Below are 27,984 nucleotides of genomic sequence, written 5' to 3' on the forward strand. Positions count from 1 at the left end.
TAATTACTAATTAATGAACAGGTTTCTGTTTGGGATGAACGCAGCACTCTTTACATTATCTGGAATGCATCCTTCTAGCAATAAAGGTCTTAACTCATTGACTGTCAGAGTTAAACATCATCTATGGCTGCCGCCCTTGCCAGCAATTCAGAGCGTTTTCAGTAACCTTTGAAAAATCATAGAATATTTTTCTTCACAAAGACCCACCCACCAATTGCTTTAAAATACATATAGGGGGGTCCTGCAGAATCCGAGAACATTTTTAAATACCCATTTTATAGCTGTGGGCTTTTGATTTGCATCTCTGGGAGTCAATTGGTGACTCCCAGGTTAGCGAACAGCGTCATCTAGTGGAAAACCACTGAAAACACAAAACTGCAGCTAATGGCTCTAGCTGACTCTAATCAAGCAGTTTATTAATCTCAGCTGTGCATGTTTCTTTTAACTTGGTAATTTGCACCCTGAATGGCACACACTTGTGACAGGGTCAAAGCAGGGGGGTGAAACCAAATTGTAACATTTTTTATTGATGATGAAAAACCTGTATTACGCACTTAAAAACATCATTCTCTTAACTATATTTCTGCACTGCACGTTTTATGGTTGACAATGTATTTCCCCCCGGTCCCCGAGCCACTTGACATTGGACTCCCCTATAGGCTGTGTGACATTGGCCTTGTGACAGCGGACGGCCAATGTCCCCAGGTCACGCTGGTGGCAGAGCGAATGAGGGCGGAGTAGGGTGTGGCCCACCTTATTCAAAAGTGAGCGCGAGCCACTTGGACAGCAGAGAGACAGGCATACAGGGCAGTGTGGAAGTGACAGCCAGAAGGGACGGTTGTGCACAGGAGGAGCAGACATACCACGGAGCAGAGGTGGGGAATACAGTGATCGCGGCACGTACCAAGCCACCAGCAGCGGACGGTGAGCAGACGGCGCAGTAGCAGCAGAGACGGGGAGGACAGACAGACGAACCAAGGAACGGAGGAGAGGTCCAGTGGCGATAACGTTGCGCGCTTCACACCCTCAAAGCCAGACGTACAGTCTGGCGGGCGAGTAAGTGTCCTTCTATGCAACGTTACCTTTATAAACCCACGGTCCTAAACCTCATATGTGAAATATACCTGAACAGATGAACTGGTTCTAGTTTCTATGATTGCAGGCAATACGCACGAAGACAAGAAGAGACAGTGATTCCTGGCCTAAACCCCCGCTCCAGTTAAACCCCATATAAGGACATTCCCACCTTTTGCATTGAACCGTGATGAGTATATGACATATAGCAATTGAATTGGCACTTGGCACTTTACTGCTTCAGTAATAGTTGGCACTTTAACGCTAAATTCATTATTTATTTGCTATAGTTTGCACAAGCCCTGTCTGTTTTTAGTGTTTGGTGATTGTCTGTATTCCTGTATTTTAGTTAGTTAGTGGGCGCATTAGGAGGTTGAGGTTTTAGAATTAGTGTTATATTTTGTTTATGCTTTTCAATATTTTATGGCTTATAGACGCCACTGTATTAGCTTAATAAAATAGATTACCTTTTTATACAAACCTGTTTCCGTCCAGCTTTCTCCAAGGGATATGTGTTGAAGTGTTGTTCTCATTTAAAAGTATTGTACTTACCTGGGTAAACTCGAACCTGTGAATAGCCTAAGAAAGAGTGTTACAGAGGACCCTACCTCTTAAATAAAAAGGTGGCGTAGTCTTGCAGTACCTAACAAACAGTATTATTCTCACAGTAATTACGCACCCCGCACTTTACCGTGCAACTGATATTTTATTGTTGTGAGTTTAATGTGTATTGTTATTTATTTATTATTGAGACAAAGTAAAGAGTGTCAGCATTCTAAAAAGAAGTGGCAAGTTACATGTGACAACCTGGCCACCGTCACATATTTGGCGTAGCGCGGCAGGACTGGGTAGAGAACAACACAAAATCCCTAAGAGAAACTGTATTGAAATTTTGCTGTTTTGCTGCTTTTTGTTTTGTTTTGTTTGGTTGAATCAAGAAAGTAATGATGATGATGCCAGTGTATCCAGGGGCACCGTGGCTACCTAAGTTTTCGGGCATAGAAGGTGAGGAGAAATACAGGGAATGGAGAGAACAGATTAAAGGATTATTGGGCACTCAGGATTTAACAGAGGAGAAAAAAGTTGCTTTTGTAGTACAGACCCTTACTGAGGAAGCTAAGCGACAAATTAGTGTAATTGACAAGGAAGATCGCAATACAGTGGCCAAAGTCTTTAAATGTTTAGACACGTTGTATAAAACATCTGTTTCTGCTTCCCAAGCTCGTGCCTTGTTCTATGGCTGTGCGCAACGCGCAGGCGAAAGTGTGCAGGCTTATATTTTGAGGCTTAGAGAGTTGTTCTGCGGGCTGCGGCGGCTCGACCCAGACACCGCTCCCTCCGATGCCATTCTGCGAGAGCAGTTACTTGTAGGACTGTCTGAAGGCCCTCTGGGTCAAGCCTTAAGAATATATGCCCGTCGAAACCCCACAGAAGACTTCGCCGCCCTAAAAAATGAGGCCTTCCTACTAGACACTGAACATAGAAGAGAAGGGACTGCTGAAATCTTGTGCCATGCTGTTAAACCTGTCTCTATCCCAACACCCTCACAGGAATCTGAATGGAGAGAGAAACTGAAACAGGAGATTATGGAAGACGTCAAATCGCAAATGCAGGGGTTTACGCAGGAGCTCATGAAAGAGATCAGACCGCTCCTTCGACCCAACACCACCGATACACGACCTCGCGGTTCGCCTCCATCTGAACGACGCCGGGAGCCGTACCAACGCAACGAGTGGGATGAGGGAGGTAGGCCGATCTGTAGGAGCTGTAGGCAGTCTGGGCACATTGCTCGCTTTTGTAAATCTGACCCCAATCATTTAAACTAGTACGCCCTGTCGCCGAGGTCCGGGAGACAGGGGTGCAGCGCGCACTCGCCAGATCAAGGGCTAATGAAGTGTTTATTGGGGACTGTCCGACTATTGGGATCACTATGGGAGGAGTCCACTTAAGGGGGTTACTGGATACTGGGTCACAAGTCACATTAATGCAGCAAAGCTTATTTGAGGAAAAATTCTCACACCTAACGTTGGGAAATGGGCCCCTTGTTTTTAAATTACGCGCCGCTAATGGTCTTGACTTACCGTACACTGGCTATGCCATATTGGACCTAGAGCTGGAGGGAATGAAGATCCCAGGGAGAGGAGTTGTAATCGTGAAAGATGAACATTGTACTCAACCGCTGATTATTGGGATGAATGTCGTGAACGCTGTATGGCATGCCCTCTTTAAATGGCCTGGGAGGCCTGTGTTTCCATGTCAGCAGGGAAGGACGCTGTGGAAGGACGCATTCGCCACCTGTAGGAGGGTGGAGGCAGTGACGAACGAAGATGGGTCCATCGGTTATGTGTGGCCGGTCGGCCGGCGGAAGATTCGAATCCCCGCGCAGAGTGAAGTGATGATCTGGGGCCGCGCTTGGAGAGGACCAAATGGAGCGGACTACGAGGCCTTGATGGAAGCCTTGCCGGATGGAAAAGATTTGGGAGTGGCCCGTGCCCTCGTCACGGTGCGCCACGGACGTGTTCCCATACGAGTGTGCAACCCACACGCATATAGTCTGGTCCTGGACCGCCACCAGAAGCTGGGGAGGCTGTACCCGGTGGAAGAAGCGGATGTCCGAGGCGGCAGGGACCTGAGCCTGTCCCTGGGGACCGACGGAGAGGTGGAAGTGGCCGTAATCAGTGTGGAAGATGATGGACCACTGAAGACCCTGCCCGAAGAGATGGAAGTGTTGACGGAGCGTGATGACCTGCCGGAGGCGCAGAAGAGAGAGTTACACGAGATGTTGTGTCGGTGGAAGAAGGTGTTCGCCATCCATGACGAGGATTTCGGACGGACGGACGTCGTGCAACACCAGATACCGACCGGAGACGCGGCACCCATACGAGAGCGACACCGGCCGTTGCCGCCCTCCATGTACCGGGAGATGAAGACCCTCCTGAATGAGATGCTGGAGAAGGGAGTCATCAAGGAGAGTTGCAGTCCGTGGGCGGCACCTATCGTACTGGTCAAGAAGAAAGATGGCAGCTGGAGGTTCTGCGTCGACTACAGGAAACTTAACGCCGTGACGCACAAGGACGCCTTCCCCCTACCCAGGATAGAAGAGACGCTCACCAGCCTGACGAAGGCGCAATGGTTCTCCACGTTAGACCTGGCCAGCGGGTATTGGCAAGTAGGAATGGATCCCCGGGACCGGGAGAAGACCGCCTTTACGACCCCGCTGGGCCTGTTCGAGTTTCAACGCATGCCGTTCGGGCTTTGTAATGCGCCCGCGACGTTCCAGAGGCTGATGCAGCAGTGTCTGAGTGGTCAGGTGACAGAATCCTTGCTGGTATATCTTGATGACATTATAGTATATTCACCTGACTTCTCCTCTCATCTACAGCACCTCGAGCTCGTCTTCCAACGCCTGTGGAGACATGGACTGAAGCTGCGGTTAGACAAATGCAAACTTCTGCGGAGGGAAGTGCAATTTCTGGGCCATGTCGTGGACAAAGAGGGAGTGCGGCCCGATCCGGAGAAAGTGGTGGCAGTGCGGGACTGGACACCACCCTCAACGGTCCGCGAGGTCCGCGCGTTTCTAGGTCTAGCGGGTTACTATAGGCGTTTCGTGTCCTCTTTTGCTGCTATAGCACGACCCTTAAACAACTTATTGATAGGAATCCCAAATGACGTAAAATCCCACCAGTGTAAAGTCGAGTGGACTTCGGAGTGCCAGCGGGCGTTTGATGCGTTAAAGAGTGCCCTCACACAAGCCCCGGTGTTAGCGTATGCGGATTATACACAGCCTTTTGTGGTTTACACTGATGCGAGTGGCCGTGGGTTGGGAGCGGTTCTAGCCCAGGTCCAAGACGGTCACGAACGTGTAATAGCTTATGCAAGCCGCAGTCTCCACCCGACCGAGCAGAATGACGCAAATTATAGCTCGTTCAAATTGGAGCTTTTGGCCCTTAAATGGGCCGTGACCGAGAAGTTTAAAGATTATCTCACTGGCGCTCGATTCACAATATTCACGGACAATAACCCTGTTGCGCATCTCCAAACGGCTAGATTGGGAGCTGTGGAACAACGGTGGGCTGCTCAACTTGCGTCGTTTACTTTCGACATCAAGTATCGACCGGGCAAAAACAACGCCAACGCTGATGCCCTATCGCGGTTCCCAGTGCAGCCTGTAGATGTGGCGGCTGTACAATCGACGCCAGCAGCCCGGGAGGATGAGTGGAGAGAGACGCAGGATCGGGATCCAGATGTGCAGGTGGTGAAGAGGTGCGTGGAACGGGGGAGAGCCCCTAATATGGTGGAGAGGAAGAATTGGACTCGGGGAGCGCGGCAACTGTTACGCCAGTGGAACAAACTGATTATACGAAATCATGTGTTATATAGGAAGGTGACCGATCCTTATACCAAAGAACAATACTCACAGATCATTTGTCCAGGTTCACGCAGAGAGGAGGTATGGAGAGGAATCCACACGGCCGCGGCGCATGCTGGGTTGGAGAGGACCTTGGCCCAGCTGCGACGTCGGTTCTATTGGCCAGGCATGGAGGGAGCGGTGCGTCAGTTACAACAGGGTTGTGTCGCCTGCAGCCTGCAGAGGAACAGGTCAGAGCCTCGGGCCCCCTTACAACCCTTTGAAGTCTCATATCCACTAGAAGTAATAGCCATTGATTTCCTCACATTAGGTAGGCCTGCTGATGCGTGGCAAAACATTCTGGTAGCTACTGACTTATTCACCCGTTATAGTTGGGCTATTGCCACCCGAGACCAGACTGCGCACACCACTGTCCGTGCGTTATGGACGCATATTATCCAGCCGTTCGGCTGTCCGGCCCGGTTCCACTCAGATCGAGGCCCCAACTTCGAGTCCGAGTTAATGCACCATTTATGTCAGACTTATGGTATTGCAAAAAGTCGCACCACTCCGTACCACCCGGCTGGGAACGGTGGAGTGGAACGATTTAATCAGACATTACTGAACATGTTGCGATCACTAGACACTGATAAACAAGGAAGATGGAATGAGCACTTACCCGAGTTAGTTCATGCTTATAACAACACGATCCATAGTGCTACGGGTTATGCCCCCGCCTACTTAATGTTTGGCCGACATTTGAGGCGCCCTATAGATGTCCAGTTAGGAGTGCAGTCAGCGCAAGAGCGCATGGGAGTGGGTGGCTGGGTACAGGACCACCAACAGAGAATGGCGACAGCTTATAGGACCGCAGGGGAGAGGATGGGAGAAACGGCCAAGAGGAGAAAGCAGGTTTATGACCGTAGGGCCGGTATTACACCCCTATTACCAGGAGAGAGAGTGTGGATTCGAAATAGGAAGAGAGATGGCCAGGGGAAATTGAGTACGTGGTGGGACCCCGAGCCTTACGCAGTGATGGAACAGGTGGGAGCTACGGGGTTGGTGTACCGAGTCAGACCCGAGAAGGGGGGGCGAGAAAAGACCATACATAGAAATGCGTTGAAAGTGTGTGTAGCCCCCAGGTCGCCCCACGAGGACCCCCCAGCTGTAGTGCAGCCCGAGCAGGTAGAAGCAACAACGCCGCAGTATTATGGGTTTCTCTCCGTCCCGAGAGCACCAGATGAGCCACGGCGCTCGGGAAGAGCAAATATAGGCCAGCCACCCCAGAGGTATGGACATGATTAGGGACAGTTGCAGGGACTGGCAACGGAAAAGTGGGGGGGGATGTGACAGGGTCAAAGCAGGGGGGTGAAACCAAATTGTAACATTTTTTATTGATGATGAAAAACCTGTATTACGCACTTAAAAACATCATTCTCTTAACTATATTTCTGCACTGCACGTTTTATGGTTGACAATGTATTTCCCCCCGGTCCCCGAGCCACTTGACATTGGACTCCCCTATAGGCTGTGTGACATTGGCCTTGTGACAGCGGACGGCCAATGTCCCCAGGTCACGCTGGTGGCAGAGCGAATGAGGGCGGAGTAGGGTGTGGCCCACCTTATTCAAAAGTGAGCGCGAGCCACTTGGACAGCAGAGAGACAGGCATACAGGGCAGTGTGGAAGTGACAGCCAGGAGGGACGGTTGTGCACAGGAGGAGCAGACATACCACGGAGCAGAGGTGGGGAATACAGTGATCGCGGCACGTACCAAGCCACCAGCAGCGGACGGTGAGCAGACGGCGCAGTAGCAGCAGAGACGGGGAGGACAGACAGACGAACCAAGGAACGGAGGAGAGGTCCAGTGGCGATAACGTTGCGCGCTTCACACCCTCAAAGCCAGACGTACAGTCTGGCGGGCGAGTAAGTGTCCTTCTATGCAACGTTACCTTTATAAACCCACGGTCCTAAACCTCATATGTGAAATATACCTGAACAGATGAACTGGTTCTAGTTTCTATGATTGCAGGCAATACGCACGAAGACAAGAAGAGACAGTGATTCCTGGCCTAAACCCCCGCTCCAGTTAAACCCCATATAAGGACATTCCCACCTTTTGCATTGAACCGTGATGAGTATATGACATATAGCAATTGAATTGGCACTTGGCACTTTACTGCTTCAGTAATAGTTGGCACTTTAACGCTAAATTCATTATTTATTTGCTATAGTTTGCACAAGCCCTGTCTGTTTTTAGTGTTTGGTGATTGTCTGTATTCCTGTATTTTAGTTAGTTAGTGGGCGCATTAGGAGGTTGAGGTTTTAGAATTAGTGTTATATTTTGTTTATGCTTTTCAATATTTTATGGCTTATAGACGCCACTGTATTAGCTTAATAAAATAGATTACCTTTTTATACAAACCTGTTTCCGTCCAGCTTTCTCCAAGGGATATGTGTTGAAGTGTTGTTCTCATTTAAAAGTATTGTACTTACCTGGGTAAACTCGAACCTGTGAATAGCCTAAGAAAGAGTGTTACAGAGGACCCTACCTCTTAAATAAAAAGGTGGCGTAGTCTTGCAGTACCTAACAAACAGTATTATTCTCACAGTAATTACGCACCCCGCACTTTACCGTGCAACTGATATTTTATTGTTGTGAGTTTAATGTGTATTGTTATTTATTTATTATTGAGACAAAGTAAAGAGTGTCAGCATTCTAAAAAGAAGTGGCAAGTTACATGTGACAACCTGGCCACCGTCACACACTCACTAATGTTTATAAACGAGAAACCTCTATGGTACCCTGACCCTCTATACTGTACATCCTCTGTGTTGCCACAGAAAATGAAACACCGAGGAAAATCCTCAAAGTTAATTTAACTCTGATTCTGCCACACTGTTGAAACTGATAGCAGAGCCTTCTGGATGCACATGACTGGGCGAAACCATAAACGTATGAAAGAGAGGGGTGCATGGATGGGGCGCACCTAACTTTTAGTTTTTCAAATACTTAAAACGTACAAATTCGAGAGTTCTTTTTACTGTCTGGGGTTGACGTCAAATCAAATGGGTTCAGATCTCAGCCAAGTCTCCTGAGGAGGCACGTCTGACTGAAGGCTATCCTGGACAGGGGTCTCCAGACGTAAAAACAGATGATGATGATGATGATGATGATGTGTTCTATAAAAGAATACACAAATATATATTTTTCAATTCTTTTTTCTTAAAAAACTAAACAAATCTAGGCTTGGTGGGTGTCCCCCCCAGCCTCATTGCGGGTGCCCCCCATAGAGTTAAAAATAAGTTTCCCCCCCCATACAGCCTCATAGGCGTCCTATAGGCAATTGTTGCCTACTCTGCCTAATGGAAGGCCCGGCTCTGTGAAGCCGAAAGTAATCAGTTCGAACTTGAACTTGCAATGATGACATGACATGAGAGAGAGGTAATAATTGCCTAACATAACAGGAGGTCGTGATTGTTAGTGTCCCATTGGCTGCGTGTCCTCCGCCCATACACTTGACCAACGTCCAGTCTGTCTGTGTTTGTTATATAGCCTACAACAACAACACACGCAGAAGCTGCAGTGTGCGTCTCGATTCGAAAACATGCATAAGCTTGTGTCTCGTTTAAGTAGTAGTAGCCCTTATGTGGGTCTATTGGGAGACCCCCACAGTTGGGTGGGTTTGGGCAAATTCCACCGACCGAGCGGTAAGTTTTATAGTAGAACAAAAAAAAGTAAACGATATGCGTTTTCACGGTGCGTGGTTTGCGTTGTTGTTCACGTACGTAGCCTACAGTAGTCCATATAAGTAATGTTAGAACGTTTGTGTTAACACAGGGGCAAAGTTAACAAGTGTTTATTTTTGATGGCCGAGTATTTTCTTTTTGAAAATGAAGCGAATTTGTGCTGTGTAAAAAAATAAATGACCATCATTTAGGATAGCCTACACACGTTTAACTGCTATCAGAAATGTCACACAGACACAGTCATTCCGGGTGAATATGGGCTATTATCTTAAAAATCACTATCTATTCACATAAAGGCAAAGTACGAGATCCACCTTGTGTTTGTGTAGCAGTTGAGGAGGAGACCCTCAGTGCTTGTGGGAGGGTGGGCAACTTGTTCAAATAAAGTGGTGTCTGGTGTGCAGTCAACATGTTGTTCACCTTTTTTTATTTTAATTATTTATTTTTAAATACATTTGCTTCTCATTTAATTTCTGAAGTCAACTACTGTACATGATTGTGAGTTTTCGTTTACATTCACGTGAGATCATTTAAGGTAGCCTAATCAAAAGTATATTTAAAAACAATTTTGACTCTGTAGTCTGTCTGACCTTTATGGCAAAAACAATGAATACATTATAGATAAATTGTCATAAATGGTTACTAACTTAAACAAACACATATCCATAATTTTTCATTAACATAATCTCTAGACTAGTTATCTGATCTTATAAAAAAATAACATTTTGTTTGTTTGTTTTTTTTACCAGGGGAAAGACTTGAGGAAGATACAAAATGTAATATTGGGTATAAAGATAAACTTAGTAAACTTTAGCCTTCAATAACTGTAACCTTCTACAACATCTACATTATAAATATAACTCTTAACTTACAAAATACCAACATTTGTCTATATATTACAGGGCAGTAGTTAATTAATAACACATCTTGAAGAGGTGATAATGTGAGTGTTTCCCCTATTTTAAGCCACTAAATATAAGTCTCAATATAAAAATATTTTACAGGTGCATTATGTCAAAAATCTGCCATCAAGCTCTCACCACCAGACCTCCCTGAGATGCCAAGCTGCAGCTTCCAACCAGAGGAGTACAAAGTAAGAACAAGTGCTGTTTGATTGATAAATAAATTGCGCCATTCATGAATAGCTGTCTGTCTGTCTAGGCTAGGGGTCTTCAACGTTTTTCAGGCCAAGGACCCCTTAGCTGAGAGAGCGAGATGAAGCAGGGACCCCCATTACAAATTGGATTCATGTTAAATGTGTGTTTTCAGATAAACCCTCATTACTTGTAAACTTGACCTTTGGCTCGGTACTTGGTCGGCTCTTTTTGTACACCAAACCTCTTCACCGAAAATAGCCGAACTACAAGACTCATGCCCCCCCCCCCCCCCCCCCCCCAGAATATGGAATGCGAGGGTTCAAGTGGTTATTGTAAAAATATCATCTAACAAAAGAAATTCCATAAATGTAAAAATGTATATATCTATTTTTTTTTAAGAAGTGGTGAGAATAGCCGATCTTGTGAGCTTGTAGATCTGCTATTTTCACTAGTTTTGTTCCCGGGGGAGTCATTACATTTCTCTTTTGGGTCTCGAGCTAAAACGTTTGGGAACCACTGCTCTAAATGGAACTAGAAATTAGGGCTGGGACTTTAACTTATACATTTCGATTAATTAATTACAGAAAAATAATGTGAAAATATGTTTTTATCGCATATCAATGGCGCTTAGTTTTTGCTTAGTGATTTTTCTCACTGGACGAGTTTCAGGCGTACCGATCATACCATACTCACTTTCAAAACTGCCCTAAAGAAACACCTTCAGGAGGCTGCAATTCAAAAATGGCTTAACCTACCCCCCACCCCCTCCCCGAACTCTTCCTCTTTCTTTTTCTCTTGTACTTTTTTTTTTTTTTTTCCACACCAGTAACCTGTAAGCTGACTGTGTGACGTTCTGTATAGTAGTGTGTATATCTGTCTGTCTCTTCCATGTACTGTTGTTCTCATGTCTTACTAAATAAAGTACTTCAATCAATCAATCAATCAATCAATCAAACCAGTGCACCAACCAACAGACAACAAACCCCAGTGCACGCAATGGGAGAAGAAGCCGGGTCAGACTGCTTTGCTTGGCCCAGTGGATGGGAAATTTAGATTTAGATAGCACTGATCTGTTGGTCTGTTTAGTACCACCTTGATAAAAAACAACTACAATTTGTTGCTTAAACTTATGTATTCACTCATTGATTCACTCACATACCAAAATAAGTTTTAACTGAAAAGATATTGCTTCTCAGGTCAAATATTGATATGCGATTAAACATGAGATTAATTTTGATTGATTAATTACAAAGCCTCTAATTAATTAAAAATGTTTTTAATCAAGTCCCAGCCCTACTAGAAATCATACAGATTATCATCGTGTGTGTGTGTGTGTGTGTGTGTGTGTGTGTGTGTGTGTGTGTGTGTGTGTGTGTGTGTGTGTGTGTGTGTGTGTGTGTGTGTGTGTGTGTGTGTGTGTGTGTGTGTGTGTGTGTGTGTGTGTGTGTTGCGTTGCGTGTCTTATTACAGGACATGTCAAAAGAACAGATGCTGGCGATCCGCAGGCAGTACTGCAACCCCATGACCATGAAGGTCACCATGTACAAGAAGCCAGTCTTCATCCACCAGGGCCACATGCAGTGGCTGTGGGACGTGGACGGCAGGAGATACCTGGACCTGTTTGCTGGCGTGGCCACCGTCAGCGTGGGACACTGCCATCCGTAAGTTCCCATGGTCTTATAAGGTTTATATGGTGGAAAGTACCTTAAGTACTGTACTTCAGTACACTTTTGAGGTCTTTGTACTTTACTGGAGTATTTCCAATGCTTTTACTTCCACTCCACTACATCTCAGAGGCAAATATTGTACTTTTACTCCACTACAATTGTTTGAAAACCTTCGTTACTAGTTACTTTGCAGATATACATTATTATATTATGAAACGTACATTAACCACTTTAGCCCTGTTTTATATATAAGCTATTTGAAAATAGCCAATCTACAAGCTCACAACGCGTCGCCATGCGACGCGTTGTGAGCTTGTAGATCTGCTATTTTCAAATATTTTAGTTCTTTTACTTTTGCTACTTTGAGTACATTTTGATGCCAATACGTTCGTACTTTTACTCAAGTAAATTTTGAATTCTGGACTTTTACTTGAGTATTTACAGAAATTGATTTGTTTTGGTCAGGAGGATGCCAGTTTGATCCAATCAGGAGAACTCATACAGGATAAACAAGGGAAATTGGAAGTGATTAGATTTGATTTTATTAAGGATCCCCATTAGCTGGTGCCATAGCAACCAGCTAGTCTTCCTGGGGCCTTTGTGATGACACAAAGAAGTGAGCAGACGAAGTTGAAACTGGACCACTATAGAAGTGAAGCTGATTGTCCGTCCACCTGAAATTCTGCTTATGAATGAGCTGGAGAGATGAGGAGATCAATGATTAGAATATAAATAACTTTTTTTAACCAAAATACTTTTTCTTTGAACCAGAAGAAAATATCACTTACAGCAGCACCTTTTTTAACCCATTAAGACCGGGAACGCATCTGTGTAACCACTTTAACCATTTAACCACACTTTGGCTATTCAAAAATAGCAGATTTACAAGTTCATAGCGCGGCGCTCGGCGCCGCGCTATGAACTTATAGATCTGCTATTTTTTTTAAATCGTGAACATTTTTGCAAATCTTTGAATATATATATATTTTTTAAGAGAACATTTTTAATTCAAATCTTTGCTTCTGGGGGGTCCCTGGAACAATATATTTGGAGATAGAAAAAAAACTGTTCGGATTCAGAAGACATTTGTAGAATCCCCAGATGCAAAGACTTGAGTAAAAAATGTTTGCTTTAAAAAATATATACATTGAAAGATTTGCAAAAAAGTTCACGATTTTCCAAAAAATAGCAGATCTACAAGTATGAGCTTGTAGATCTGCTATTTTTGAATAGCCAAAGAAATCTTAAAATGACACAGATGCCTTCCCGATCCTAAAGGGTTAATTGCGGGTGTCACCTGGTTACAGAAAGGTGACAGAGGCTGCAGTGAAGCAGCTGAGGAGACTGTGGCACACGACTGCCATCTACGCCTACCCTACTCTCCACGAGTACAGTGAGAAACTAGCATCCCACCTTCCAGATCCTCTCAAGGTGCTGCGCTTCAGCTTGTGGTTTAGACCGCCTGACGTATTTCAACCATATTTCACCATATAGCATTAGGATTTAATTACATTCAGGGGTGAAACGTTTAATGGAATAATTGATTAATCCATCACCAGAAAATGAACTCACTCTCTCTCCCCCCCTTTCTCTCTCTCTCCCTCTCTCTCTCTCTTTCTCTCTCTATCTCAATTGTTACTTTTCTAATAATTGAATAATTGTTTTAGTGATGTATCATGCAAAAACAATATCTGTGTTATTCATAACTTCAAAATATGAATACTTGTCCTTTTTCCATATTATACAATTACTGCTGTAAACATAATGTAGTGTGTGAAGCAACTTGAGCATTTACCATCATTTTGTACTTTACCGTATTTGATGTCTAATTGAATAGCATACAGTAGATTAATCAACATATACTGTCTGTAAGTGCATTATGAAAATGATGGTTGTTTATACCTGTTCATAATGTCTTTCCAGTCTCATAATGTGTATTATATGTCCAGGTGGTATACCTGACCAACAGTGGGTCGGAGGCTAATGACCTGGCTATGTTGATGGCCAGGCTTTACACGAAAAACTTTGATATCATCACTTTTAGGTAAGATGCCGTCGTTATTTATGTAGATATAAAAAGAAATGACTGAAAGGATGGTTATGAACATCATTATGCCAACACTATAATGTGTTTTTTCCCCGGTCTGATTAACAGCCTGCATACCACTTATCTCTGATCAGTAACATCCCACTATGTTATGTTGTCACATACTGTACCAGGAGGCCAGCTAGACAATAACAAAGTTGCAGACAGCCACTGCAGTCGGTTCAAACTGACACACAAAAGACACTCCCAAATATAAGTGTACCAGCACATACAAATGACAATATTACAAAATACGTATCTATCATATAGGGCTGGTAACTTTCCTCAGAAATGATTTTCGAATATTGGTCTTAAAAATTGGCAGATATTCGAATATATTCGAATATTATTATTATAAAAAAATATATATATAAAAAAAGAAACGTTTTTTTTGTTTATTTGACAGGGACAATACAAAAAACAATGTATCAAGTCCAATCCAATAAAACATATATTTTGTTTGTTTTTATAACTTGTTACATTGTTTTTTGTATTGTCCCTGTCAAATAAACTATTCGAATATACAAATTTTCCGATTATTCGAATAATATTCGAATATCGAATACTCGTTTACCAGCCCTACTATCACACTAGTTGTATTAACTCTCTACCATACATATTGGTTAAATTAACGTTTATCAATTAAAATAAGTTCTGCATCGCAGCTTTAAGTGAGAATTGAGGAAGATCATTGGAGATGAACACGGAGGTGATTATAGCTCAGATGTTAAGATTGCCGAAGCGAAGGTCACCATGGTGCTTGTTGGCATTGTGTTTGAAAGGATTTCTATATTTATGATGTTAATTCTCATACTGTACCATCTGTGTACATGATAGAATCATTTCCCTGCCACTGAATATCCCAAGAGGAAGTTTTGAATTGACCCAGACCTGTTTCTTCCAGAGGATCGTACCACGGTGGCAGTCCACAGACCATGGCTCTGACCTCCAACGCTGCATATAAATACCCCGTTCCCAGCGGCTTAGGCTGCACCACCGTACGTACAGTACAGACACACAGAAATAATGCTAACTACAGGCAATATATAATACAACATGACAATAATTATGTATACTATATATCGCTATATATACCAGCTAACTCCATTTTGACCCTTTGCATTTTCTTCCATAAATCAGTGCTATTGAACACCCTTTACGTCTGTGTGTTGGTTAAAACAAATTTGAACCAATGACAAGTGTTAAAAAGCGCTTCTGACAAAACCAGCTAACTCCATTGGATCCTCAAACTTTCTGCTAAACCAGCTAAAACTCCACCAAAGGGGGGTGGAGATAGCTGTTTTTTTCTGACTCCAACCTCATTGTGAGCTTGGAGGTCCATCGAGCTGTTTTTATCAATGATGAACAAAACCTCCTAACTGGTTTCTGCCCGACAACAGACATATACAGTAATATACAGTGTGTACAGTACAGTACACACACATACACATACACATACACACAATGCTTAGAAATCCTTCATTATAAATGTATTTCATGGAGGCAAATTCAATGTAAAAACGATGCATGTTTTTTTATTTTTACCCCATACATGTGAATTCAATGTTAATGATAATTCCCCTGCATCACATTATCATGCAGACTTGGTTTCTGTCCCACAGACCACGTGCCCTGATGTGCTCATGTTGATATAACACAGCGGTTCTCAACCTTTTCAGGCCGTGACCCCCCCAAAAAATCATATTTGAACTGGGGACCCCCCACCCTGACAAGCACTTGGAATTGTAGTAGTTGAGGCATTACATTTTGTTTGACTCGGTTCCACAGATACATATTGTGAAAATAGCATATCTGCAAGCTCACAACGCCTCGCAACGTGAGGCATTGTGAGCTTGTAGATCGGCTATTATCAAAATATTTGCCTCTTTCTTATATTTATTGACAATTTGGCCATTTTTTGACCATTTTTTATAGTGTAGTTTTAACGGTCATCTGGGGACCCCCAAAACATCATGTGGGGACCCCCTTGGGGGTCCTGACCCACAGGTTGAGAACCAGTGATCTAACGAACTTGGTATGTGTCCCACAGACCATGTGTCCTGATGTGTTCAGAGGTCCATGGGGAGGGACCCACTGCAGGGACTCTCCAATACAGACCATCAGAGACTGTGGCTGTGCCCAAGGTACTTGTTTCAGCACGCACGCACGCACGCACGCACGCACGCACGCATGAAGGGATTTACATATACGAAAATAGCTGATCCAAGCTCAAACCGTATCACAGCGAGATTTCTTTTGCTATTTTTGAACAATTTTAAAACCTTTTTTCCTATAAAGCCATGCCCAAAATAATGACGCCAGGTTGAAAGTGGTTAGCCTGTGCAGTGGTTCCTACAGTAAATAACCTTAGCTTGGTTTACTCACAATGAACAGGAATGCTGTTACAATGGGACCATAAATGTGTCTTTTATTGTTGGCATAAGAGTGAGGAGCCTCTAATAGCTGGGGAAGTGTTTATATATTTATGCAACAAAATAATCGTGCTCACTGCTGGCTTTATACTGGTTTGAATAAAATGTTCTGAACCCAGTCTTAACCTAATCTTTTCCAGTGAACTGGCTCGGTTTAGGAAGACAAATGTGAGTGGAGGTCAGCTCAGTTGAACCCTAACAACATACCACACTAAACACAGCAAACATTGCACTCACGTAGGCACCATATGAACAGTGACCCAGATGGTGCTCTTTAGTACAGAGTTTCAGTTACCAAACCACAAGAAAACATTAAGGAATCTCCTCTAGTAGCAATAAAACCAAACATTTGCCTTTGTCAGTGTTGCCCTGACAAAGGCCAATGTCGGCCAAAACATGTTGCTTTATTGTTACATTAATGCTGCTTTTAGGGTTTTTCTATCGGTTTGGTAACAACGATGGTGTTTAGATGCAAGTCTGGAGTTCAAAGTCCTCTACTGGTAATCAAACATTTACCATTTCCAGCAGAAATATAACACCTATAAGCACTTTATCTCAGCTAGAAGTTTACCTGGAAGTAGTTTACCTAACTCACAGCCACGTGAGACCGTGGTTCTAGTGTTTGAAGGTGAAAATGTATGTAACACAACCACTGTATGCAGAAGCGACATGAATACACAGCAAAATCCTGAGTGGTAGTTGAAATGGACCTTTACCGGTCCATTTGTACTACATACAATAAAGTCATTATGAATTCAATATTTTGTGAACAGCCAAATGGTATACAGTTGTATTCCAGTTTTAAATCCATAGGTTATTGTATGGCTCATGACAAGTTTAAATCCATAGATTATTGTATGGCTCAATGACATGTACACTGCTCAAAATAATTAAGGGATCAAAGTGTTCCCTACATTTCTTTGAGCAGAATACATTTAAATTCATAGGCCTAATGTATGGCTCCTGACATGTATGTTTAAATCCATAGGTCATTGTATGGCTCATGACATGTATATTGGGCAGCTGAAAGAGACATTTGCAACCAGTGTTCCAAGTCAAATTGCTGCGTTCTTTGGAGAACCTATTCAGGTAAAATACACTGTCAAATCCTCAGCATTAATCTAACTCTGAGAGAGTACAAATGGATGCATTTTTTATGAATATTTTGTTTGAGAGTACAAATGGATGCATCTTTTATGAATATTTTGTTTGAGAGTACAAATGGATGCATCTTTTATGAATATTTTGTTTGAGAGTACAAATGGATGCTTTTTTTTATGAATATTTTGTTTCCTAATAATTGTCATTCTGTCATAATAACTATAATTAAATAAGATTTTTTTTTATAGCTAATGAATGCTATTATTGTGTGCCTGTAACGGCTCACCTTACTGGATTAATGTGATGAACATAACTCATTTAATTTGATTAGACACATTTTTACAATGTTTTCATTATGTTACTGTCACTATCTTGTTACCCACAGATGTTATTATGTAGAATCTTGCTATTATTTGAGAGGCTTAAAGTTTTTCCTAGTCTCTTGAGACAGACTGTTGAGTGTTGACACATTGTTCTAATGCTTCCGTCATACAGTCACTGACTGAAAACAATCCAGGAGTAAATCGAATAAACCGCCTCCCCCCGCTTCTGTTTCAACTTTGCAGTCGCGTAAATTTGTACTATTGTAAATCAGATTAGTTGAAGCATATATAGCTTGCTGCTTAGCAGAAATGAAAATGAGATGACAGCGTCCTTTCTCAGCTTTCAGCAGGTGTAATTCCAGACTATATAGCATTCAGAGATTGTGGAATAGTTGTCTGGCTACTTGAGACTATGTTTTTCCTAATATATATATTTTTAAAATTCTGCTAAAAGTTAAGATCTTTACACATATGACAATTTCTGCTGAGTATTTTGCTTCTATTCATTTAGTTGATCCTCATTCATACAGATTGTAGTTATTGGGTCACCACTTGCACTTTTTCGATTTGATATAACAAATATTTATTTTACTCATGTTGTCTAACAACTTGATTACCCTTGACAAATTGCATCACTTATGACAAATATTTATGCCCCATACAGGGAGTGGGAGGAGCTGTCCAATACCCCAAAAATTACCTAAAGGAGGCATACAAACTGGTGAGGGAGCGAGGTGGAGTCTGCATAGCTGATGAGGTAACATAAACATAATTAGTATCTATTAACTACTTTTGTTATCAATTATTGATTATATACATGATCTATAGGGATCAATATGTACCAAGATGTCTAAAAGATACATTAATAAGAAGACAGGGTCAGTAAAGCTGACCCCTCACCCACTCTACTGCTCGCCCGAAGTCACAAGTTGAAGTAATAGCACACCTGGAGCTATTTAAAGACTCATTGCTACATGCCACTGACCACTACAGTAATAAGAGAAGAAACTGTATGACATGCCCCCCCCCCCCCCCACCTGAGAACCCAATTCAAACCCCTCCAACTTGAGGAGGGCATATGAGGTACAGTATGCGGTCAGCTGTAGGGTTGGCTCAGGGAAGAGGACGCCCCTGCCTTGCACAGTCCCTTGGGATGTCAGCCACTTAAAAACTAGGCAAATCTTAATGATTGGTTATGGGGCACAAGCTAAGGCTTGATCACCCTGTAGCTGGCCACCTTTGATGAGGGTGTATAGTGTTTGAACACTCCCTGATTCAAAGGCACACTACTGAGGATGTGTCCCGAAATTGACATCTTACCCCAGTCTAAGAAAGACACCTCCCATGCCACTCTCGTAACATCAAGGCAAATCTCATGTGAGTGCACACCATCTATTGGCACAATGGACAGTATCAACATCACATCCCGTGTTTTATGATTCAACGCGTCGTGAGCTTGTAGATCTGTTACTTGTTCATCACACGATGACGTACACTTGTACAGTATATGACTTAAGTGGTTAAAGGTATGACTGATGCGCTGCAAATACTGTTCACAAACTGTAAATATGTCTTTTGCATATTTCAATGAACCAAGAATCAAATAATCCAAGGGCATTTTATACTTTAATTGAGTAAGCAATATAATAAGCTGATTCAGTGCTGCTTTTCGTGAATTGTTTGGACTTTCTCTTTGATGGTTCTATTCAGCTCTTGTGGTTTCCTACTGCCACTTAAAATGTAATGTAAGAAGTGATTCTGATGGGAACATTTAGTGAAAACCTTGTGATTTGTGTCTGACAGGTTCAGACTGGGTTTGGAAGAACAGGAAGCCACTACTGGGGTTTCCAAGGTCATGATGTCATTCCTGACATGGTTACCATGGCAAAGGGTATTGGCAATGGATTCCCTATGGGAGCGGTCGTTACTACACCAGGTGAGATGATAATAGTTCAACCATGTTGCTCGCCAAAAATACATTTTCAATTTAGACTAGCCAATTACCTTTACACCCTTTTCTCCCCAATTGAGTACCGGTATTTATGCCAATTAATTCCTCCCTGCACACTTGTATGTGTTGTCACTGCTGTTATACACTGCTGGCTAACCTGCCAGTGAGGAGCCTCCAACGGGAGGACATAGCGCCTCTGTCCTACTCTTCCTGCTCAACACTCCTTGCTGACAGGTGCCGCTCCAGTCTGTAGGAGTATATGCAATGACAAATATCACCCGGCTTCTCTCCCCCGTACGCGGGCCAATTGTGTTCGTATAGACGCTTGACAAAGCCAGGTGCACTGCGGTGGCTTCGAACCCCTAGACGATGGGCAGTAGTGATGTGCGGGTCGGGTTTTTTCATGACCCGCACCGCCCCGCCACGGAACCCAACCCGCCCTGCAAACCCATATATAAATCTATGGCTCAACCCGCCCCGCGACCCGCGCTGGAAAAAAAAGATGATCATCATCATAAAGCTCAGATTTATATAGCGCTCTTTTAAGTACCCAAAGTTGCTTTAAATGTCTACAGTAGCACAACATTGTCATGGGCTAAATAAACAAGCATGTTGTTCAAAATAGGTTTTTTTTTTTGCGCGTGAGAGCAGCTGACCCGCTTACCCGCAGCCTGCATAATTGCCTCTGAAATCCTGACTCGACCACCCGCGCCGCGGGTTGACCCGCGGGTTATGGGTCGGCCCGCTCATCACTAGTGGGCAGGTACTTTACCACTGCATCACCCGTGAGTGCCAAATAATAAAATAGCAGGTTTTCAACTGAAAAGCATGATGCAATACATCAGAATTAAACTGGAAATTGTGCTGTCAGACATCAACAAAATGAGAGGCATTAAAAACATCTCTGGTAACCACACTTAAACCTTACTGTATATTAGTTGACCGGGAATCCCCAGGGCTCTATACTAGATCCTCTTGTACTTCCTCCAATTAGCCGATGTACAAGCTCACAATGCATCACGTTGCAATGCGTTGTGAGCTCGTAGCTGCTATTTTTGCCGAATGTTTGCTTGCCCCAGAATAGGGTAGCTATAGGGTTCAAGTGTTTAAAATACCTTCAACACTGTCAGAATCCTCATACATCTGCAATAAACATAATTGCTAGTATTGATGTTTTCTTTCATTGTAGAGATCATGATGTTTATTTTATATTCACATAGAAGTTTATAAAACTGAAATACATGAATTATTTACAATATCTACAAGATATGAAAAGCAAAAGATAAAAGCCATGAGCTTGTACATAGATAAGCTATTTTTGCTCATTTTAAATAGGACTTAAGTGGTTATGATATGTAAAAAGATTATTTCAGTGATCTTGGCATGATGGGATGAATGCATACATAATAGTCTTGATGCCTTCAAATTCATAACAGATATAACTTTTGCAATTTTAAGTTGATTAAACATGACTGGACTATCAGATGTGTGATTTAGTGTTTAATAATTACATTGGAGTCAAGCTGGACTCCTAGGTTTTTCACAGTTGGCGATCGAACCGCAAACCTTCCGGCTCTACCTCCTGAGCAGAAGGGAAGAAGGTGTACTGAGTTAAAGAGAGCCAAGGATTTCAGTTTGATCGTAGTTTATACCGTATCAATCATAGTTAAGATGATGAAAGGTTTTGGTCAGTCAATTTGTCAGGAAGGCATGTAGTTATGTATGTGTTGTCTGTGTTGAAGCATTGTATTCATGATATTAGGTCATTCATTTGACATAAACTGCCCAGGGACCATAGCTTACCCCCACCCAGTCTTATCTGGAACATTTAAATTCACATGGAAACTTAATATGTCGATTGTCAGTGGGCTTGACAATGGGCTTGACTGGAAATTAATTAGCAAATCAGAGGCCATAGATCTCCTCAATCTTTAGAGACTGTTACTCTTTATAATGCTTAATTCATACACCGTCGTACAATGAAGTATAAATCCGGCTTCATAATTAATGTGGTCAAAATGTCCATATTATGGGTAATTGTTGGGGTTTTTGAGTGGGTTTTTCTGACTCTTTGTGTGTGTTCCAGAAATCGCTGCAGCGTTTGGCAAAGGAGTTCATTTCAACACTTTCGGAGGCAACCCTGTAGCGTGTGCCATCGGCTCGTCCATTTTGGATGTAAGAGTTTATGCAGTGTTTCATTAAAAACAGAAGTCCACTTGCACAAAATCCATAATTCGTATCATATTTAATAGTATACAGTAGGCTATAATTAAACATTATTGCAGCTGTAAGTGTGTGAGAGTGTTTGGCCCTATAGTATCCATTCACTCATTCAGTTAGAATTCTCTAGACAAGGGGTTTCCAAACTTCTCAGCTCGAGACCCAAAAGATAGGACTCAAAATGACAAAAATACATTATAAATTTCCATAACATTTACATGTAGCTACTGGCAGTGGTGGTGTTCTACCTGTTAATACATAGTGTAGAAACACTGTGTTTTTATTATGTAGATTTGATTGAAAATATGTTGTCTTTTATTTTGTGTCTAGCCCAGTGGTTCTCAAACTTTTTCATGTCAAGGACCCCCAAATGAACACTTATTAGCCCACGGACCCCCATTTGAAAAGATATGCCAGGGACCCCCATAAGAGAAGATTGTTATGGCCCTATAGCAGTGATTCTCAACCATTTTAATTTCAAGGACCCCCAATTTGACATGCATTAGGCTATACGGACCCCGATTTCTATCTCTGGGACCCCAATTTATGTTGTAAAATCAATGTTAATTTAACTCTGAGAGTGTACAAATGGAACCAAATGGACCCGTTAGGGTCCATTTGGTTCCATTTGTACACTTTCAGAGTTACAGACCCATAAGGGTCCATTTGGTTCCTATCCATCATTTAGCTGGGGACCCCCTGGAACTCCCTCAAGTACCCCTGGGGGTCCCCGGACCCCACTTTGAGAACCAACGGTCTAGCCCATTGATTCTCAATAGCTGTGCGGTAGGTAGGAGTCATTAATGTTTCTCTATCTCCCATCAGACCATCAAAGAGGACGGAACCCAGCAGATCAGTCAGGATGTGGGGTCGTATCTGTTGACAGAACTGGCCAAGCTAAGAGACAAATACGAGATCATCGGCGATGTCCGTGGCAAAGGCTTGATGATTGGTGTGGAGATGGTCAAAGACAAGGTAGGGAGTTTGACCACTCTCTCCTCATGCATCGGTGTAAAGTAACTAAGTGCATTTACATTTACGAGTATTTCCAATTTCCAATACTTTTACTTCACTTTTACTACTCCACTACATCTCAGAGGCAAATATTATACTTTTACTCCACTACAATTATTTGAAAACTTAAGTTACTAGTTACTTTTCAGATATTAATTATGATATTATTTAATACACATTAACCACTCTAGCCCTATTTTATACCTAGGCTATTTGAAAATAGCAGATCTACAAGCTCACAACGCGTCGCGACACGTTGTGAGCTTGTAGATCTGCTATTTTCAAAACATGATAGTACTTTTACTTGTGGCACTTTAAGTACATTTTCATGTCAATACTTTTACTCAAGTAAATTTTGAATTCTGGACTTTTACTTGTAACAAAGTATTTCTATATTGCAGTATTGGTACTTTTACTTAAGTAAAGATTTACTTTTGAGTACTTTTTCCATCACTGCTCACATGTTGCTATGGTGTGTGGGTCTCTCTCCTCACATGTTGGTATAATGTGTAGATCTGTGCTGTGTGTGTGTGTGTGTGTGTGTGTGTGTGTGTGTGTGTGTGTGTGTGTGTGTGTGTGTGTGTGTGTGTGTGTGTGTGTGTGTGTGTGTGTGTGTGTGTGTGTGTGTGTGTGTGTGTGTGTGTGTGTGTGTGTGTGTGTGTCTCGGGAGGACATGGTTCATGGTAGTCCGATTTAACCATTAACCATGAGTTACTGTTACTGTTCATCTGTGACTACAGACAGGATGCAACAATAACAATAACTTCACTGCTGCACTGAACTGCATGTTCTGCCAGTGACATGCAATGTCACTGACTGTTCACACCAGGGTTCATTTTAAACCTACCTACGGTAATACTGTAGGCAGGATGTCTTGTAAAGTACAGAATAGGCTCTATTCACAGCAGCCATATTGTGAAGACATTCACAGGTGTTACCAATGATACTAATGAAGGCTCTGTTCCATTCTGGTCAAACAGAGTCAGGGTGCTGATATTGTGCATGTTGGCTCACTGGAAACACTCTGTTACACCAGTGGGTCTACAGTTGGGGTCCAGGGACCCTCATGGGCTTCCAAATGGCCCCTTACAGGTGTGTAACTCTGAGAGTGTACAAATGGAACCAAATGGACCCGTAAGGGTCCATTTGGTTCCATTTGTACACTCTCAGAGTTATGGGGGTCGTGGAAACCACTGTGGTAGACTAAATGGAACAGAGCCTTCATTAGTATCATTGGTAACACCTGTGAAGGAAGTGATAATATGGCTGCTGTGCATAGAGCCTATTACGTATGATAATAAATAATAATGATATAGTAATTTAGTCCCCGCACCGCACTCCTTCGGGGATTCATTTGCAGCATGTTAGCCCTATATTTACTTGGTTGCATGACGACTAGCTAAAATACCAGATCTACAAGCTCACACGTTGTGATGCGACGTGAGCTTGTAGCTCTGCAATTTCTTTTGCTATTTTTTAAAATGTTTGCCCATAATGATATGCCCACAATAGGGACACCAGGGTTAAAAGTGGTTAAAAATCACAATTTCTCTCAATCTTCAGGCTAGTCGAGATCCCTTGCCTCCTGCGGACATGGGAGAGATCCTGGAGGACACCAAAGACATGGGCGTTCTCATAGGGAAAGGAGGGGTGTATGGACAGGTAAGTTAGCTGTCATTGCTGAGAATTCATCATTTTCAGTTAATAACAAATAATAAATCTGGAATTGAAAAATGTAAACCCTTTGGGCCTTAAACTGTCCTCATATTTTGATTGATTGACTTTGATTTATAGAACAGCGAATCATTAGTGCTCTTGTTTAGATTTCAGTGTCCTTGGCTTGAATTATTTTTCATAAATTGACCACAACCTTCTCTTTAATAAACATCCTGCTGGAAGTGACTTGGTCTGCTGTTAGCCATTGGACACATGATCTGTCATTATAGACCAAAACAACCTCATGACATCACTCTGAAACAACAATGAACAAACTTATATTACTTCCTAGTGTATAGCGCTAACATCACTATTATTATCCATGTTATAATCTGTGTCATTTAACATTATTATTATACAGAGCGCCGATGTGTTGGTGTTTGTGTTGTGAGAAACCAATCCAGAAAAAAGGCCACAAAGATAATTTATCAACTTCAATTTTAGTGTTGCATTTATTTAATCACTTCCAATTTCACTTGTTTATCTTGGTATGCTGAATGAGTCCTAATTAGATGGAATTTCTATCCTGAGTATTTTCTGCTAACTAAAAAGCTTGAGAGATGAACAAACACTCTAGCAATGATTACTATCAGAATATAGAGCTATAGGCCTACAGTACCTGCAGCGGTAAACGGGACACTTTATTTTTAACAAAACACTTTTATTTTTAAAGTTGCCATCCTTAACTCTTATGTCCAAATGGCTTTCGAACAGTCCTGAATCCGGGTCCCCTGTACGAGTGTAAAACCTTCTACTGTTGAGTTATGATAATACAGGAGTAATACAGAAAACTTTTTTACCCATTTGGGCGGAGAATAAATTGTGCTTTGACATTCATGAATACATATTGTCAACCAGTAGGGGTCCTACCTGACCATAACATTTGCAAAAGAGTAAGGAGACCTCCTCTAAGCACTGCAGTTGGTACATTATATGAACCCATTAAGACCTGAGGCTACATTCTACAATGCCTTCTAAATCAGTAGTTCTCAAACTTTTTCGTGCCAAGGACCCCCCAAAATGATATGTTTTTGCCCGCAAACCCCCCCCATCTGAAAATGTTTTGTGCCAGGGACCCCCAGAAGAGATCTCTCTTACCCCCCCTTTAACGCACTGTTGCTCATATAATATGTTTTATAAATGTCTCTTGCTATTCCAGACATTCCGCATCAAGCCGCCCATGTGCATCACCATGGATGATGCAGAGTTCTTCTTAGCAGTTTTTGACAAGTCTATTCAGAACTACATGGACAGAAGATAAAAGCATCGCCCTGGGCGACCCCTACGAAAAGGATACGGATACTAATTCTGCCACAATGACTCTATTTCCTGGAAAGCTACAGTATCCACTGGGTCAGGTTCTTGGGTTTTCTCCCCAAAATGAAACGCAATTATATTCATAGCTTAGCTGCAGTCTTGTACTAGGCCATGATAATAAGGAATTTTGCCATTAACCAATAACCACTTAAACACACTTGACACACCTAAATCTAACACTAATTAATTAACTTTGCAGCAGCTGTGTTGCCTACATCATGAGGTCAGTTTTATGCAGCCTGCCATGTGTTTAACCTGCTGTAGTTGTCTTAACCTAAAATGCAAAACAAACTATGAACCAGCCTAGGTTTCATTCCCTTTAAGCCCTATTTTATACTTTACATGTCGTCGTAAGCTTGTAGCTTTGCTATTTTGATAATTACATTTTCTGTATTTCAGGAGTCATAGGATGATTCCATGTATGGATATAATCTATCAGAAGACAAGAGATTGAACTTTTTATGTACTGACAAATGTATAGATTTTCTAACAATGTTCTGCTAATAGTCTTTAATTTGTAAATATCCATTTGTAATATAACAGTTAACTGTAAATGTGACTATTAATTCCAAACCTCTAACCTGGAACAATAAGGTGTCTTCAGACATGTACTGTACATTACCCCTGGAGGTAGACTTATAGTTTAAATTAAAATGTGGATTCAAGTCTAATTAGATCTCTCATTGATTTATTTTATACCTTTTAAAACCTGCATTAAAAAAAAGGGGAACAAATACGAACTAGATAAAGTGCTCCTCGGAGCACAGGTCTCCGCCAGGTCAGATACGTTATTGTGGCCTCCTGGTGGCGCTATAATAGGCCAATGTGAAAAGGGTGCCATTTATTCTTAGGTCGTTCACGGCAATCGGACACTGCATTCATGATTTGAAGCATTTTGTTCCAAAAATGTGTTTTGCTAAATTAGACCTGCTGGTGGCGCTATAACAGGCCAATGTGAAAAGGGTGGCATTTCTTCCTCGGCCTAGTGGGAATGTGCGTGTGAAATTTCACGGAAATCGCACGCTGCGTTCATGGTTTGAGGCAGTTTGTTCAAAACGGACCAATCCTGCAAACTTTGGTTGGCAACCTTAACCAATAAGGATGGAATATGGGAAATCGGACAGATCAGGGTTGATCACATGACTATAGAGATACTGTGTACCGATTTGCATGACGTTTGGTTAAAAACTGTAGGAATAATGTGAAAAAATGGGTTTTGCACAAATCGGCCTCCTGGTGGCGCTATAACAGGCCCATGTGAAAAATTTGAGGCAGAGGTTCTGAATTGGCATCCAGGGAGTGTGTGTGCACAGTTTCGCAGCGACCGGGCCAACGGTGCCGGAGATTTGGTGGTAACACACGGACGGACACACGGACGGACGGACGGACACACGGACGGAGGGTAAAACATACTCTCTCGCCATGCCTTACGGCCTGGCGGAGACAATGACTAATTACTGAGGCAATTATGTAAATCACATTACATCAACATGAGAACTGGGGATCCGCATGGATCCTTGAGTAGGTTCCCAGCTAAATTATTTAGGTACCCAATAGACCCTGTACTCTGTACCTCAGAGTGTGTACAGTGTTAAATTGACACTGAGGATTTTACAGTGTAGAGTGGGGTCCTATTTATAGATGGGGTCTGTGCATATCAAACTGGGGATCCTTAAAATTAAAAAGGTCAGTGATGTGTAGAGTAAATCATTCAAATCTGCATGAATTAGTAGAGATGTACCGATACCATTTTCTCCTCCCCGATACCGATCCCTATAACTTGTGTATCGGTCGATCGATAGGTGAGCAGAATAATCTTCAGAATGTAATGCAGATGTCTTTATGCCTGTTACTGTCTACAATGACTTAATACACTGCCAAACAACACCA

At 42.4% G+C, this 27,984-nt stretch overlaps 2 protein-coding genes across 2 annotated transcripts in view; one reads left to right on the forward strand and one right to left on the reverse strand.

The window, feature by feature from the left end:
* dnajc21 (DnaJ heat shock protein family (Hsp40) member C21) overlaps window positions 1-27,984 on the reverse strand; it is a 218,275-nt gene that overhangs the window by 178,908 nt on the left and 11,383 nt on the right. The window lies entirely within an intron of this gene.
* agxt2 (alanine--glyoxylate aminotransferase 2) lies at window positions 9,051-26,576 on the forward strand. Its single transcript, XM_084046192.1, has 14 exons — window positions 9,051-9,131; window positions 10,175-10,263; window positions 11,738-11,928; window positions 13,242-13,365; window positions 13,884-13,978; window positions 14,925-15,018; window positions 16,071-16,164; window positions 17,441-17,541; window positions 18,541-18,633; window positions 19,680-19,812; window positions 21,914-22,002; window positions 22,873-23,022; window positions 24,625-24,723; window positions 25,937-26,576. Exons 2-14 carry the CDS (start codon window positions 10,228-10,230, stop codon window positions 26,036-26,038), a joined length of 1,401 nt encoding a protein of 466 aa, XP_083902318.1. The 5' UTR covers window positions 9,051-9,131; window positions 10,175-10,227; the 3' UTR covers window positions 26,039-26,576.

The sequence above is a fragment of the Gymnoscopelus microlampas genome (genome assembly GCF_963454915.1).
Source record: "Gymnoscopelus microlampas genome assembly, chromosome: 21".
Taxonomy (NCBI): Eukaryota; Metazoa; Chordata; class Actinopteri; order Myctophiformes; family Myctophidae; genus Gymnoscopelus; species Gymnoscopelus microlampas.

Bases quoted from the DNA above. Each gene is read 5' to 3' on its own strand.
- agxt2 (XM_084046192.1), top strand. From the start codon at position 10,228: ATGCCAAGCTGCAGCTTCCAACCAGAGGAGTACAAA. The intron at 10,264-11,737 runs GTAAGAACAAGT...GTCTTATTACAG, and splicing joins TCCAACCAGAGGAGTACAAA to GACATGTCAAAAGAACAGAT. The intron at 23,023-24,624 runs GTAGGGAGTTTG...CTCAATCTTCAG, and splicing joins TGGAGATGGTCAAAGACAAG to GCTAGTCGAGATCCCTTGCC.